This window comes from Triplophysa rosa, unplaced genomic scaffold, assembly GCF_024868665.1.
Source record: "Triplophysa rosa unplaced genomic scaffold, Trosa_1v2 scaffold287_ERROPOS314419, whole genome shotgun sequence".
NCBI classification, from domain to species: Eukaryota; Metazoa; Chordata; class Actinopteri; order Cypriniformes; family Nemacheilidae; genus Triplophysa; species Triplophysa rosa.
The window spans coordinates 79,458-95,797 of NW_026634301.1; the positions used below are offsets into that span (position 1 = coordinate 79,458).

Below are 16,340 nucleotides of genomic sequence, written 5' to 3' on the forward strand. Positions count from 1 at the left end.
TGTGACAAGTAGAGCGGGACGAGAGAGATGCGAGACCGGTGCAATGCGCAGCTGCCTCGCGCAGTTCCCTCACGGCCCTCGTCCCGCTCTGCTTGTCACAAACGTCTTGCAGACAAATTTTCGCTAACGACAAGATCAAAGCTAGAGAAAGGATACAAATTTTTCGTTGAACAGTGCGTTTGATTATGAAGGTAAGTGTTTTGTATTCTTTTTGTGTTAGCGTAGGTGCTAGGATAAGAAGTTGAATATGTGTTGTTAAATTCCAGCGCGACGGCAAAACGGAAGTTCTTCTTCTTGTTTGTTGCAAGACGGATGTTATGATGCACTGCTTTGCGAAAAGGCGGAAGTTAGGTGACGTCATTGAAATGGGCATTGGTATAGGCCCTTTTCACACTGTTGACGCGACGGTTCACACACCTGCGGCCATTTTAAATTCTGTCACTGTGCGCAGGCAGCACAGCCGGTCCGGATCAGAGTTTTAAGAGGGACGGAGAAGGTCTGTTCTTTGGCCTCGGAATGCTTGGAATAATTGCACTTTTTGAATAAACGGCATATGTAGCCATATCTTCCTGTTATGTGTTGTTTCATATTGTATAATATACAAACTGTTAGGTTTAGGGGCCGGGTTACGTGCTCAAATACGTCAGAATTGTGTGTACAAGATAATAAATGTACACAAAATCCGACATCTGATTAAATTCAAAATCATTACACCCCAACATGGTGTTGTTGACGTTACTGCTGTTGGAAATTGTGTTACTGGGTTGCAATATGTAACTGATGGTACGTATTTTGTGGCGCTGCAAAGAGTGTACAGAGATATGCATTTCCTATGAGACCAGGTTTCACATGCATGATATGTTATTGCTGTCATAGAAGACATAACTTTGAACAGTACTTTAAGCAGTCAAAGACCACAGTATTTTATAAAGCCTTTTGTATACTTTCATTTGGCACTTTACTTCAAATTGGACCTATTTTGCACCTATGTAATTTAAATCTCAAGTGTCTACAGGATGTGTCTGTGAAGTTGATAAAACAAATTACAAATGAAATTTAGCTGTAAAACCGCATGCATTGTTTTGGAAGAACAGGGCTTTAATTATGACTTTCTGGTTGGCCTTCTATCCCACAGTGCCTTGCAGCGTGGGAGTCCCTGATTCCGTTGTTACAAGACAAACAGGAAGCAAAAGGTGAAACGAACTGAGCATGTATTTCAATCTGTTCTCTCTGCAAGTGCTGAGGCTAAGAAGTCATGACCATGCCCTTGGACATTTACCACGTTGAAGGGCATTTACCAAGGATGGGACGCTATTGGGGTGGACAGGCTACAAGAATTCCATTTTGTAAATTGTCGCTATTTGTGAAATCCCACCCACCTCTTGTTCTGGCTGTTTCTGGAAGGACAATATATACATTTTTTCTCATCTTCATCCTGGGCTGGAACAGCAGAATCATGGTTCTGGGAACTCTTAACTGTTTGCAGCGTGGAAAGGAACACTAGAGCTCGGGAATTTTGTCGTTTTTAGCAAAATGTTTGCCAATAATCCTTTTGTAAATGCTTGTTTCAATGCTGCATGTTTCAAAGGAACAAAAATGTCAGTGTTTTTTTTTTTTTTTGAGAATTGTTGAAGATTGTGCAGAAGGTTTGCCAACATTCCTCTCGCCAAAGATGTAAAACTGAAGTTCAAAGTTTCCACATCTGCTTTTTTCTGATCAATCCTCGCACATGGGCTATATGCACGTGTTACTTCCGCTTTTCACAGGAAGAACCCATGGCAGTTTCCGGTTGGGGAGACCAGAGAGAAATGGGAAACTGAGAAAATAGTTCAATTTAGCAGATGCTTTACATTGCGGCACACCGCAGTGGTATATAGAAATGCTGTTCTACCGTATTTTAAATGATACTTTCATAAGTTTACATGTCGTTATAACATTCAAATACGGTAGAACGCCACTTCTATACGGTATACCACTGCGGTGTGCCGCAATGTACAGCATCTGCAAAATTAAACTATTTTCTCAGTTTCCCATTTCTCTCTGCAGTTTCCAGTTGGGGAGACTTGAAGCAGAGGGTTCTTGCGTTAAACGCGGAAGTCGCACGTGCATAGAGCCCATTGGCATCACACTTGCCTAAAATGGCAGCTCCCTTATTACATTCTGAATTAAGGTCACGAAGTTGAAATGAAGGATGTTTGCTAGATATACTTGACCTCATTAAATATTTATGATAAAATGTGTATAGTAATGGTTTGTACAGTACTCGTCTTAATGGGACTAGTGTGATTTGGTTTGAGGAAATTGTAGCGTCAACAGAAACTCAGGGGGGGATTGATCACCTCTTTAAATCCAAAATTAGAGATGTTTATGGTAAATGTTACTTGAAAGCATTTGATACAGAATGTCTGTTGACCCCTACTGGCACATTAAAACATTTATATTTTAGTGTTTTATAAAGAAAATCTTCATTTATTCATCCTAATTCCAAACTTTTAGGAATGTCTCATTAGAGCATAAGAAAAATGCAGAATGTCCAAGCTGACCTTTTCTGAAAGTGAGGAAGCGTTTATGCCATCAAACTGCAAAATTACTTGACAGCAGTCCATAAAAGCTATTTGCTAATTAATAGAAGGTAATTTGATCTTTATAAAAACAATTAGACATACAGGAGACATTGTGAATGTGCAGGTTTGGAAGATACTGGACATTATGGCTGTGCATTGTTTGTACATTGCACAATCTTTAATGTAAAAAACAATATACAGTAGATGAATATAAACATGGACCAAAAATGCATTAAAATAAAATTGTATATTCTGTGACTCGATCAAATTTGAAATGGACAAAGTACCTGACAAACAAAAATGATTAAAATGTAAAACATACAAATAGAGCATTTACTTAATTGTGCCTTTCAGCTGCCATCTGTGTGCAGCACAAGACCCACTTTCACTGAATGAAAAAGAGCAAACTGAACATTCTGCATAAATTCGTTATGGATATTTTGTGTTAAAGATCACAATAAGTAAACAATGATAGCATTTTCTATTCGAATAATTGCCAAACCAAACAAGGGTCATTGTTTTCATTTTCTTGACGTCTATATATTAGATATAGATGAACACTATTTTGTCATTTTAGGTGAGTTATCCAATCATTATAAATTATGTCCAGTTTAATAGACCAGGAAGAAAGAAGGCTATTATTTCTTGCCTTGTGGTGTTTCCCATAGCACCAGGATAACTGCAGAGCACAGATTGGAAATGTGATGCCACATGGTGGTAGGTCTAGTTACTGCAGCAGCAGCATTGTTTCTTAAAACAATATGTGACCCAGTCTGTAAAAACCAGGCTAAAGTCTCAAAATCTAATTATGAGATAGCGAGCATCAAAGTTTGATTTCAACTATTAATTTCACTATACTATTTCAATCTTTGACATGGGCTCACTCGTCAGTATCATTTTTATTATTTCAATATTAAAGATATCAAGTAAACATTTTTGCAGAAATGTTCTTTACATTACGTAGAAGACGGTAAATCACAATAAAGACTTTCATTTCAGACTGGGTCACAAATGGTACCATTTCAGAAAACAGGAAAACATGTTGACATTAGCATATTAAGTAAGTCTGTATTTGACTTTTCAATGAATAACAAGTTTTATTTACTGAAGTCACATTGGCTTTAAGTTTCGTCTGTCAAACACATTGCATATTTCTCTAACATTTTATTTGATGCATTTATTTTACTAAATCATGTATATCACGTTTTGTTGTTGTGATGCATGTTCTTCTGTATAAAATGTAAAATACTGTTTATATTGAAACTAATTAAATTGAGTTTACATATGTGTTGACAGAAACTTTGCAGAAAATAAGTGCCCAATGCCATGTTTTATTTTGTATTATTTAGCCCCGGTTTCACAGACAAGGGGCCCGTTTCAGAAAGGAGGATTAGTGAAAACTCTGAGTATATTAACCCTGAAATGAGGGAAACTCTGGGTTATCCGTTTCAGAATGTGAGGTATGTCAAACCCGAGAAAGCGGGGTAACTCAAGCTCGTTTCTAGAGGAGAGGTAACTTATACTCCGAGTCAGTAACCATAGTAACTTAATCTATAAACCTAACCTGGACGGGAGCAGGTTTTCTTAGGTAAACCCAGAGTTTATTTCGATCTCCTCCCCCTTTTAAAGTGCAAGTGGTGTACCTCATTCATTCATTCATTAATACAGTCATTCATGGCACACATTTTGATCACACAGAGACCATCTCAGTGACTTATATGTCATATGTGCTTTTATAGAGGATTCATAAGGAGGCTGCATTAATTCATTGGAATACTTTGATTTCAGGAGAGCAATTTAGGAACCGAGTGGAATTTTGTCATTTCCCTGTGCATTTTTATTAAAACTGTACCGTTTTGAGTGAATTAGATATATCAAAATATATTTCATACATCCTTACATCAATGACATCAGCCTTTTCAGGTTTTGTAAACCGTCCCCTCAGTTTTTGAAATCTGTACCCACAAACAGTGTTGGGTGTAACTAGTTACTAAGTAATTAGTTACTGTAATTTAATTACTTTTCCCTTGAAAAAGTAAAGTAAGGGATTACTCTTATTTTTCTGTAATTTTATTAGTTACTTTTGATTTAATTAAACTAAATACTTTGTGTAATATGTGTGTGCAATAGTGGAATTGACATCAAAATTCAAAGTCTAACTTTAAAATCTGTGCTTTAATGTATAATTCTCACATTTGTAATACTTTGGTCAGCAGAGGTGGGTAGAGTAGCCAAAATCTTTACTCAAGTAAAAGTACAAGTAACTTGAGAAATTGTTACTCAAGTAAAAGTCACTATTTTAAAATTTACTTGAGTAAAAGTAAAAAAGTATGCAATGAAAAAACTACTCAAGTAGCTAGTTACTTAGTTACTTTGTATCTGATTATATAGGCTACTACATAAAATTAATATTAACGCCAATATTTTAATATTACATTTTAATTCATATTTTAATTATCATAAGCAGATATCTTTACAATATACTAGAGAGACTAAAGAATAGACAAACACAGAAGAGACGAGCATTTCTGTAAATTTCAGCTAGTCCTGATGTCAATGTAGTTTACACAACTTATTTAGAATAATAGACCATGTCAAACTAAAGCATTAACTAAGATGATCTAGAACATCTGCAGTGCTCTCTTAAATGAAATACACATACACATTTTTGAACAAATGTCATGTTTTCTCGTGTTGTGTCACGTGTGTGTTGTGAAACGCTCTTACTTGTAAACAAACAGTAAACAGTGAACCACACGCCCATCAACAAGTTTTCTTTCTTCTGTTCTTCAAATGTATATTTCTGCAAGCCCACGTCTCTGTGTCTGACAGGTAACGCGCATGTTGCTGTGTCTGACGAACAGGTCGCGCAAATGGCAGGCATTTATCATCGCTGGCAAACAATATGACACATTTGCAGTTTTGATTGTATAGATATAGATTAATATCCACTTCATCCAACGCTCTTTGTGTTCTGCGTGTTCTTAAGTTTCGCGCTACGAGGAGTGAGTAATCCTGCTTCAGATGATTCAGATCGTGCTGCGAACTGAACGAATCATTTGAACGGATTCATTAGCCTATTCAAATGGTTTTGCCCATTGTTCAATTAATGCTTTCAAAAGAATCGACTCAAACGAATCGATCACTCGGGAATGACCGTAAAAAGAGACGACAACCTTGAAATAAACAACGCGTTTTAAAAAGCATATTTTAAAATGAAGGAACGAAGGAACGTCACGCAATGTAAGTTATGTAAAAGTACAGATTTTCTATTAGAAATTTACTCAAGTAAGAGTACACACTTTTAATTTGACTTAAAAAGTACATATTTTCCTAAATGTTACTCAAGTAAATGTAACGAAGTAAATGTAGCGCGTTACTACCCACCTCTGTTGGTCAGTTAATAAGAGAACTTTATGTAGTTTAATATTATTTATTTAAATTAATTAAAAGAGCCCTTTCATGCCTATCCTTGAATCACTTAACTAATCAAGGTTGATGTAGGATATATAAAGTAATTAGTAATAAGTAACTAAATACTTTTTGGAGAGAGTAATTTGTACAGTAATCTAATTACATTATTGAATATGCAATTAGTAACTAGTAATTAATTACTTTTTGAGAGTAATTTACCCAACACTGCCCACAAATTCATAATCTGTGCCCAGGCTTTCGCAATCCGTTCGCACAGTTTTGCAAACTGTAGCCTACTCACGGAATTGAAGCCTATGTCAACAGAACAAGCTCCTTCCTACAGGAACATTAACGAATATTGTATAATGTTTTATTTTAGATTATATTATAAATTGTCTTGATGTTTTACACGTGACGCATATAAAGCATGTTCACCTTCAGCAAGCACGTTCATTGCCGCGTTTCACTGGTGTAAAGTTGGTTTGACATTAAACTTTCGATATTCGTGAATTTAGGGACCAAGTTACATACACATTAAAATACATTGTTCCAACTTCAAAAGCATTTAAAGGGAATGATTTATATCCACAAAACTAACTGTACAGTGTTCATGTGTGTGTCAGCTATTATGCACAACTTTTTCTGTTATTCTGAATAGATGATTGATGATCTGAATGATGACCTGAATTTTTAAAAAGCATTCCGTTAAAGATCACATGTTTCTTTAATATTTACTATTTAAAACTTTATAATAGTAATACAATAGTTCCATATTTAGCACCTCAACCTAAATGAAAGGGAAAAAACCTGAAAAAATATTTGGGCACTCTGAATATTCATACTTACTACATCCCCTTTGGCAAGTGGCAAGTGATTGTAGATGGCATGTCCTTACAAATTATTTTGCAAACTGAGGTTATATTTTTGTTTATACCATAGTCTGTTTGAATACTGGATTCTGATTGGCTGGAAGTTGTGCATTAAAACCGATTAATACACAGGTAGTTCCAGTCAGTTTGATCAGTGTTTGAAGCGGGTCGTGTCATTCTTGGCCTCCACGTTGTGCATTAAAATCTTTTAATGCATGGCTAGCCGTGGATTATCCCTTATTTGTTACCTAGAATTTAAATTAAATCCATGCATGAAACATTGCTTATTTAAATATTGAACAGAGTTGTGTATAGATTGACTGGTTCTCGCCATGAATATAGCCTGAGATGCTGAAATGGCGTTAAGAATGAATAAAACAAACACATTTCTTTAAATAATTTTGCTTACTAAATTTAACAAAATGTTATTTCAAAATATTTTTTGCAACAATAATCTCACCAGCAATTAGCAAAAACTTGGTGTGTATCAAGTTAATGAATAAAGTGATGCAAACTTTTCAGAAAATGAGGGTCACTTACTAACGCATTATATATTTTCCACATTTTAGAATAATAGTAAACTCATAAAAAGATGGAATAACACGGATGAAACTATAGGAACTACAAAAATCCAAAATAAGCATTTTTAAAAGTATTACATTTCGCCATTTGCCTCTGAAAATGTGTTTTTTTCACAATTCTTGAGATCTCAACCTGAGACACTTTTTGAAGGTTAATTTGGTTGAAGGAGTTTCCATCTAATCTGTGTTTTTATCTTTATTATTTGGTCTAATGTTTTCCATCTGGAAAACATTTGAATAACACTTTTGTTTTGTAATGAAAGAAACAAATGTCAACACAATTAAAGTTTTACTCCAGACTAATTCCTACTAATTTAAATAAATTTTAGACATTCAAGCACATGCCTTATTATATAAAAGGTTTTTAAGATAATGAAAAACATGCTGGAGATCAATTTATCATCTACTATTCACAGAAAATGTGAAGTTATTACATTTATTTTGAACAGGGGTCAACTGTTGCAACACAAACTGTTTATTAAATCCAATATACACAATAAAAACATTTCAGTTTATTACAATAAAATATAATGTCAGCAAATGTAACCAAACATTTTGTCAACAGATTGTGTTGTTACTTGTTAAACAAAGTGCAACAAACAGTACTACATTCTTTTAAACCATTCTTCTGTCTTTGCTTTAATAAATTAACTCGCATTAACTCCATAGCATGAAAAAACATTATTTAAAAATATAAATCTGTGGATCTCAAATGCCTCACTCAAAATGTACACCAACTATTCTAGATAACTAGAAATATGTATACTGTTATAAAAATAACCAAACACTAATAAATATCCAGATTTTTGAAAGTTTTGGCCTGTTTTAATGCTTATGTTTTTAAATGATGGGCCCGGCCCCCTGGTGTAGAAACTCTGTGTGGTATAATGGCCTCTCTCACTCGCTCTCTGAACGAAAGTGTGTGTGAGAAAAAGAGAAAGCATGATATGTTTCATATAGAACGATGGTATAATTATATGATAATTATGGGGAAATGAAAACAAACATGACTGATAGAATGAAACCTCTTAAAACTTGCAAATTATAGAACAGGGAAGTAGTCATATTTGGACGGGTAAAAACTAGGTTAACCTTTCATATACTGCAGTCTCTTTATGTCACGTCTGAATAAAACATATTCTTACAGTGTATGTCTTCAAAAAATAAAACGAAACTATTATCCATTTCATAATCGCACATACTTTTCGGAGGATTTTAGTTCCCTTGAATTCTCTCGTATCCACTGTGTCTTGCTGAGCGACAACCTACAACGCTTTGCCAAAACCAAGAGGGTTAATTTTTTATATATTAAGACTTCAGTGATATTTGAAACTGTTTCAAAGGACTCACCTGATGGGTATCATAGAAAGCACAGTGAATGTGCTGGACAGTATGAAGACAAACCCAGGGAAGGTGTCCAGTGTGCTCTGATAGATCTTAGTATAGATGGGTGTGGTGACCAAGCTTGCAACTTTGAAAGACAACTGGAGCATGACAAAGGTAAAGCCTACAGGAGAAAAAGAAGACATACATCAATAAAATACTATCGTATTCTGTTTTCTACTACTTGAGCACTCTCCTGCCGTTTGTTATTTTATCTTTTTCATGAATTGAACGCACAATCCTGCTCTTAGTGGGCCAGTTTTCTGCAGAGTTAAGCTCCAACCCCATTTAAACACTCCCGAACCAGCTGATCAAAGTCTTACAAAGCATGCTAGAAACATTCAGGCAGGTGCGTTGAGGCAGGTAGCAGCTAAACTCTGTAGGACAGTGGTCCTCCAGGACCAAGTTTGGACATCCCTGCCCTGAAGGTTCAAAGTATAACATCTTTTTACAAATATGTTTATACTGGTAAAATGTCTCAAAATGTCTGTCTTTACCTCTTTCTGGCTTTATACTCATTCTGCCAGTATTTAATGTGTTGTCATCTGTTTTTTCCCGTTTATCTGATTCTGTGTTTTTGCTGCTCCTCCTACAAAACATGTCTAATTTGATCTAAAATCAGCTCAGACAATAATCTTCAGGCTAAACCACACAGAAATCTGTTTAGTATCGGCTAGCTATACTAGGCCTAGTCAGCTTTTTGTTAGTGTTTAACAATGCCGTACCTTGACTTTCTATTACTGTGAAGATGTAAAAGTGCGGCGTTAAAAAGTTGAACTTTTTATGTACTTTATGTAGGCTACTGTATTTGTGCTTTTGTATTGTACACTGTTTTCCTTTTGAACATTCCCTGCTCTTGCTGTGCCTTTGGTGTTTGGCCCCACATTGCTTAAACAGTGCCCTCAATTTATACTGGCACCCTTGATATGAGCTAAGAAGGCTGTGAAGAAATGTCTGTGAGACTTTGCAATCCACCACTTTACTTTTAACCCACAAAATGCTTGGGTTATTTTCAAACCAGCATTGGGTCAAAAAGGGATAAACCCAGCCGTTCGGTTAAATTAACCCAAAACATATTTACATTTGACACAACAATCGGTTAAAACAACTTATTTTAATTTGGCAATCCAATGATTGGGTTCATCTCTCTTTGACTCAACACTAGGTTGAAATTGACCCAAGCATTTTGTGAGTTAAAAGTAGAGTGTGGATAAAAGAATATCTGTGTGATCTATCGAGTTTTATAGTGTATGAGACAGTAACACGAGAAGTGCTACATGAGAAGATAAATACCTGCTAGAGGAGGGAGGAATAAAGAAAGAGTTTTTTTCCTTTGAATATAGTGAGCATTTAAACATGTTTCTGTCAAATGTTCTTGGAAAAAGAGTTTTTAGACTTTTTATGGTCTCCAATCTTAAATACGTTCACATCTTTTATCAGTTCTCTGTTTTTGTTAGATGATCTCACGTGATTTCCTCAGCATGAACTTACTAGCTTCACTGCACAGCAACATAAATAGAGCTAACTGGTGGTTTAGGTATAAGAAAAGTCCATATTAACAACCCAACTTTGGCAATGTCATATGCAGACACTCACTATTTTAGCTAGGATGATTTGATCTGGCAGAATGAAGCGTTAAGACCTACCATATGAAGTTCCCTTGACTTGTTTGGAGAGTAGAGAGCGAACGGTGGGCATTGGAATCAGAGCAAACAGTGTGAGAGAGCGAGCTACAGAGGAAAAAGTAATACTTTAGGATCAAAGTATAGAGGAAATGAAATACTAATAAAGTAATTTATACTGTGCAGAGGATTCCTACATCATGCCAACTTTTTTACATCTTAAGCTGAGCTTTTGGTGTGCTTCTGTTATCCATGTGTAGTCTGACTTTATTTGAACGTTAAATCTGTATTTACAGAAAATAACTTGAATAAAATCATTTAACAAAATATATAATTCTTTTTTTTTCGCCAGAATTGCGCCAGCGCAATAAACAGATAAGCATGAAGCAAATTACAAAAAAATGTTTTAATGTAGTTCTTACCCAAAAAGTACATTGGAGTTGTGGTCACATATGCCATGAAGTAAATCCCAGATGCAAATGACACCATCCCGATCATGATCATACTCTCATCTCTAAGAGAACATCTTGTGAACACCTTCACACCAATAAAGCTGGTAATGAAGAGGATGGACCCAACCGCGTTTCCATAACCCACCATTGTCGCACCCCAATTCAGGGGGTCTTTCAGCACATACGCCGCCAGCATCTCCACCCCCCCGGCCACTGCTATATCATACAAAATCCCACCCACGAAAAGCAAAACTATATTTATCGTATCGCGGGCATCTTGATTTATGATCCCGACACTCTCGCGTCTTTCCAGTTCGTCTCCGAGCGCTGTGAGATGACCAACCCGCAGAATGAAAACGGCATAGACCAGACATAAAAAGTAAAGAAGCACGCTCAATCCAGACAAAAGTACTCCGTGTTTTAGATCAACAGTATAAAGATTAAATAAGTGTCCAGAAGCTAAGCTGCCGATGAAACCAGCGATTCCAAATACCAGCTCGGTTCTCATGATGTGCAAAGAGCGTTTTTCTTCACTTGTGCGTAAAGACACCAGCGCCATCACACCTGCCCAGTATAATGAAAATCCACCACAGAGCCCATGAATCACAGGCACTGCGAACAACACCTTAAGAGGCCATTCCAGTACAATATCCAACAGAAGTAAAGCTCTGGAAACAAAGTATCCAACTAGAGGGACAATAATCGGCACTTTTCTGTAACCTTTGTCTCCAACCTTTGCCAAAATGAGCGCAGGCACAATAGTTATGAATTTGTTGATCATATTGAAGGTCATGTAGAAGTTGGTGATGGATTTCTGCTCGCTGTCTGGGTCTGTGGAGTTGGTGGCACATCGCTCTTTGACAACCATTTGGAGAGCGGTGTCAAAAAACGAGCTGGCCACTTGGGCGCAGAAGACTATGAGCACAATGTGTTCAGAACAGGACATCACGAAAACAATAAAAATCACGAAACCAAATCAAAAAGTCAACAAAAGCCTTGTTCCTTCCTGTCGCCAGCCCAGATTAAATGAAGTGCTTGGGTGAAGTCAGTCGTGTCGTGTTCTGGTATGGGGAAGTTACACATTGAAGTACTGTCAGTGGTTAGTCATGTTTCGGACACGCACACACAAAGCCCAAACACGCCTAGCAGTTTCTGATTGGTTAGATGGTTTCTATGTAAGCAATACATCAAACATGTCCTATAAAATAGTAAAGACGGTTAGATAGAGAAAGTGAAAGCAAGACTTTCAGGAAAGCCCAGGTTGATGCAAATCTGTGTACCTGTGTGTATGTTAAGCAGACAAACCAGACAAACTCGAAAAGGAGGCACAAGTGAAATGCATGTCATTACCCCTAAAATACCCCCAATGCTTTATTGTTGTACAATACACCAAATCCAGAGTTAAGGAAGCAATGCCGATTTTACATGTTTTCTTTTTAATGAGAAAATAATTGTGTGCAAGAACAAGACTTACAATTATTATAAAACAATAAGCAGAATATTAACATACAATAAGTGGTTTATATGTCAACAGACAGCATTTGAAAGCTGAATTGCATCATCACTCAAAAAAATCATTGTTTTAAGGAAGCATTTGCAAATGGACTTGCAATCAGAACTATTTAAACAACAAAAGCAGAACGCAACAATTTTTGGTGTCATTTTAAGAGTAAAAAAATTAAATAAATAAAAACACTGCCGTTACACTATGAAGCTGTAGAAAAATTGAAGGCATTTTAAAATTCGTTTCCACAATGACATATCTATTGCAGATGCACTATTTAAATCAGCTGCATGCACACGGCACATGGACTAGGCAAATGTTTCCCTGCTAAAGTCAACAGCACTGTAGTTCATATTGTATATATGTTCAAAGCTATCGAATCTAGTGTTCGATTTATTGACAAATCTGGTACCCTTAGATAATTTTGCCATAATGCTTTTACACTTTAGCAACTGTGAACTGGTCCATTAGTGAGTGCCAATTCCAAAAGTTCCTCTTCTGGTATCTTTATTTCAAGAAATTTCAGCCACCATCTTATGCAGTGGGAAACCTATTGTATACATTTGAACACCGTGTTACTTTAATGTCTACAAGTTGGTTATTTTTTAGTTATAGTACAAAGGACAGCATCTTTAGAAAACCAAATTTCAATTGCTGCAAGGTTTATGATGCAAAACCCGTCAGCATCATGGTCAATACTTTCAGTTACAGTTACTTCAATACAGTTCTTTGTGCAAGTAATGTTGCCTACAGCCCCTGAAACCAATTGTCACTATGAAAATCACTAAAATGCATATAGTATGGCATACTTGGCTCTCAAATACACACAACAATGTATATAATATATGAATAAATGTGCAGTAATAGTATTAACCAGTAATTTTTCCAAAACTATTTTCCATGCACAGGAGCACTGTTATGTCTCACTGCTCAAATAAAAATATTTCCCCCTTATGAAATGCAAATTATTTGCTCACCAACTATAGTCATATCTCATATCTCATATCAAAGTATCCAAGTAAAAATCCAGTATCCTGCTCTGATTAAAACAGTCACTTGTCTGTTTCCACAGATCTATTAAATAAAGAAACATTTATTCTGCAGGTGTACTTCAACTTTAAATGCAACCCAAATGTTACAATAATGCAACTATTATAGTCTTTTTTGCCCGCAATCAAAGAACATTTGAAAGAGCTATGCATTACTGTGTGCGAGTCTAATTCAAAGACTACAAAAACGTTGTGTATACTCCAAAAATACAGCAGTCCAGTAAATACTGTAGAGTTATATATATACTGTATATATATTAAGTGTAAGGTACAAAAAAAAAACTAAGCCACATTTGTCTTATGATGCTCCTGGGATTGTCTTCATTTGTGGTAGATCAGCATCAGGCCAAAGGCAAAAGTAGAGATCAAAAATTAAATATTCTTTGTATAAAATAATTATTCTCCATGATTCTTGTTTTTTGAAATGTCCATCTCTTTTGAGTTGAGTGTCCTATGGATGTTTATTCTTTGTTTCACAATACATTTAATGCTTATTTTTTTCTAAAAAAGAAAGGCTACACAAAAGGGACAGGACGGAACAATATGCCAAAATAATGCTATAAGAAACCATTTCCATATGTCAGACATTTGTGTTCTTGTCAATGAAATGACAAAGTTAAATACAAGTAATTTACTAAACCTGCATATTCCCCTTCCGCTTGTGAAGGCTTAATGCCAATGTACTCGGCTTTTTAAATTAAAATGATTGGAAACAACACTTTGGTAAGATGAACACTTGTGCATTTAAGTTATTCTTCTCAACTTTCCCCAAAATACTGTAATGTGTTCTGTTTATTACTTTAATTTCTGCATTATATTCACCTCTATTTTCCCCATGACTCTTACATTATCTAACACCCCTTGTTATCAAACCTGAGCACAAGTACAATACACACAATCAGCCAACATAAACAATCTAACCTACGTAAGTTAACCAACCATAAAATGTCTTTAAATGTTCAACACTGCATCTTATGCTGTACTGTAAGCCAAACACAGCAATAACATTCTGGTCCACAATGTCTGCCTATTACAAAGGCAATGCATTTTTTCTGCACTACATTTTTTTCTACTTTCATCTGAACATCAGGCCTACCTTTGACCTCAGATAAATGGCACCTATCCTGATAAAACCAGATACTCAGAGTTGAAATGTGAAGAATCTCACAAAATCACCTGAGATCGGATAAAGTCACACTCTTCTCCTCGTACTAAAGGCAACTTAGTAATTTCCCATTCTTAATGTCCATAGCGACTAGGGATGTAACAATATCAAAATCTCACTGTACGATAATACCTCGGTATAAAGTTCACTGTACAGTATTTATTGCAATATTTAAAATGACACATGATGACTTGGAAACGTGCCATAAGCATCCTCTTTTCTTTATCCTCTAATCATAACTGTTGCTTAGAGGTATGAGTTATAGTATGAGATTGGTCAAATGACCTGAAAATCCCTTTTATAAAATAAAATATTGCACCAGATGGACCTTGCTAAAGGTAACATCTATTATTTTTTCTAACATTTTCTATGTTAGGCCCGGAAGACCTATCGTTTCATACAGTCATGTGACCACGATAATATTGAGACAGTTGTTCTATTGCGATAACACGATAGCAATAACATTGTTACATCCCTAATAGCGACACAATAACATTTTCAGTTCTGTAAAAGTAGACTCCTAAATGCAATGTGACCTCCACATTGAATAACTTCAATGCCAAAAAAGACATCTTGGGATAGTGGAAAGCAGTATAGTATCTCTGGTTTCATTGTCTTTGTTCAGGGAAAATATGCGCAATCGGCCAAAAATAAACAATCCATTGGTTGAGCAAAGCTTCAGAAAGGTGTAAATTGTACTTGCGGTTGAATTCCGGTTGAATAAATACTTTTGTTAATCCTGCTGCAAATTTTCCCATCGGGTTTTCTCTGCAGAAAAGGAAATTTAGTTTACTCTTCTTCAGTTTCGTCCTGGTTGGCATACATACCAGCTTCCCATCGGAGGGCCATGTTACTTTTTCTGCGAGTGACACGCGTTGCCTCCAGGACCTGAAGACAAATATAAAGACACTTATCAATGTGTGTCCGTTTTTTAACTGCAACAACTAGTTTATGAGCTTGTTATAACCAGTGTTGGGCAAGTTACTTGGAAAAAGTAATTAATTACTTGTTACTAATTACATATTCAACAGTGTAATTAGATTACTGTACAAATTACTCTCTCCAAAAAAGTTTTTAATTACTTATTACTATTTACTTTCTATATCCATATCAACCTTGATTAGTTAAGTGATTCAAGGATAAACATGAAACGGCTCTTTTAATTCATTCAAATAAATAATACAAAACAACATAAAGTAGTATTATTAACTAAAGTATTACAAATGTAAGAATTATACATTAAAGCACGGATTTTAAAGTTAGACTTTGAATTTTGATGTCAATTCCACTTTGCACACATGTATATTACACAAAGTATTTAGTTTAATTACATCAGAAGTAACTTTAATTAAATTACAGAATTTATTTTAGTAATTCCTTACTTTACTTTTTCAAGGGAAAAGTAATTAAATTACAGTAACTAATTACTTAGTAACTAGTTACACACAACACTGGTTATAACTATGAAAATCACCAAAGATTTGACAAAACCATTTACACCACAGTGCTTAACACAGAATGTGAAAGGTTTAAGTTTTGGGTCTACGTTTACTCTGGTAAACTACTTACAGTACATGTTTGTTGATTGTTCTTTTTATATAAATATTAATAAATATAAGATAAAAAAGTGAATATTGCAGAATACTCTTTATTTTAACATGCTTCTTCTAACAAGATTCTGCTTCAAGCATGATCTTTATGGAGCTTAGGACAGATGCCATAGGCTATATAATTTGA

General features: G+C 35.4%; 3 protein-coding genes across 7 annotated transcripts in view; 1 reads left to right on the plus strand and 2 right to left on the minus strand.

Moving 5' to 3' along the window:
* snx30 (sorting nexin family member 30) overlaps nucleotides 1–4,975 on the plus strand; it is a 39,941-nt gene extending 34,966 nt beyond the window's left edge. The window contains exon 9 of the mRNA XM_057327743.1: nucleotides 1,136–4,975. Within this exon, the coding sequence (XP_057183726.1) occupies nucleotides 1,136–1,207 (72 nt within the window). The 3' untranslated portion in view covers nucleotides 1,208–4,975. The remainder of the gene's footprint in view (nucleotides 1–1,135) is intronic.
* A 2,907-nt stretch (nucleotides 4,976–7,882) lies between these two features.
* LOC130550309 (thymic stromal cotransporter homolog) lies at nucleotides 7,883–11,952 on the minus strand. The gene is made up of 4 exons (XM_057327740.1): nucleotides 10,856–11,952; nucleotides 10,458–10,541; nucleotides 8,779–8,935; nucleotides 7,883–8,701 (listed from the first exon to the last, which is right to left on the minus strand). The coding sequence occupies exons 1-4, from the start codon at nucleotides 11,829–11,831 to the stop codon at nucleotides 8,644–8,646; spliced, it is 1,275 nt and encodes a 424-aa protein (XP_057183723.1). The 5' UTR covers nucleotides 11,832–11,952; the 3' UTR covers nucleotides 7,883–8,643.
* Nucleotides 11,953–12,301: 349 nt separating this feature from the next.
* LOC130550307 (A-kinase anchor protein 2) overlaps nucleotides 12,302–16,340 on the minus strand; it is a 113,665-nt gene continuing 109,626 nt past the window's right edge. For 2 of the 5 annotated variants that reach the window (XM_057327735.1, XM_057327737.1), the window contains exon 13: nucleotides 12,302–15,491. In XM_057327735.1, coding sequence (XP_057183718.1) covers nucleotides 15,393–15,491 — 99 coding nt within the window. In that variant the 3' untranslated portion in view covers nucleotides 12,302–15,392. The remainder of the gene's footprint in view (nucleotides 15,492–16,340) is intronic. The other 3 variants (XM_057327738.1, XM_057327736.1, XM_057327739.1) reach the window with 2 other exon arrangements.

Bases quoted from the DNA above. Each gene is read 5' to 3' on its own strand.
- LOC130550309 (XM_057327740.1), bottom strand. From the start codon at position 11,831: ATGTCCTGTTCTGAACACATTGTGCTCATAGTCTTCTGCGCCCAAGTG. The intron at 10,542-10,855 runs GTAAGAACTACA...TTTCCTCTGTAG, and splicing joins AACTCCAATGTACTTTTTGG to CTCGCTCTCTCACACTGTTT. The intron at 8,936-10,457 runs GTAGGTCTTAAC...TTTCTCCTGTAG, and splicing joins AGTCAAGGGAACTTCATATG to GCTTTACCTTTGTCATGCTC.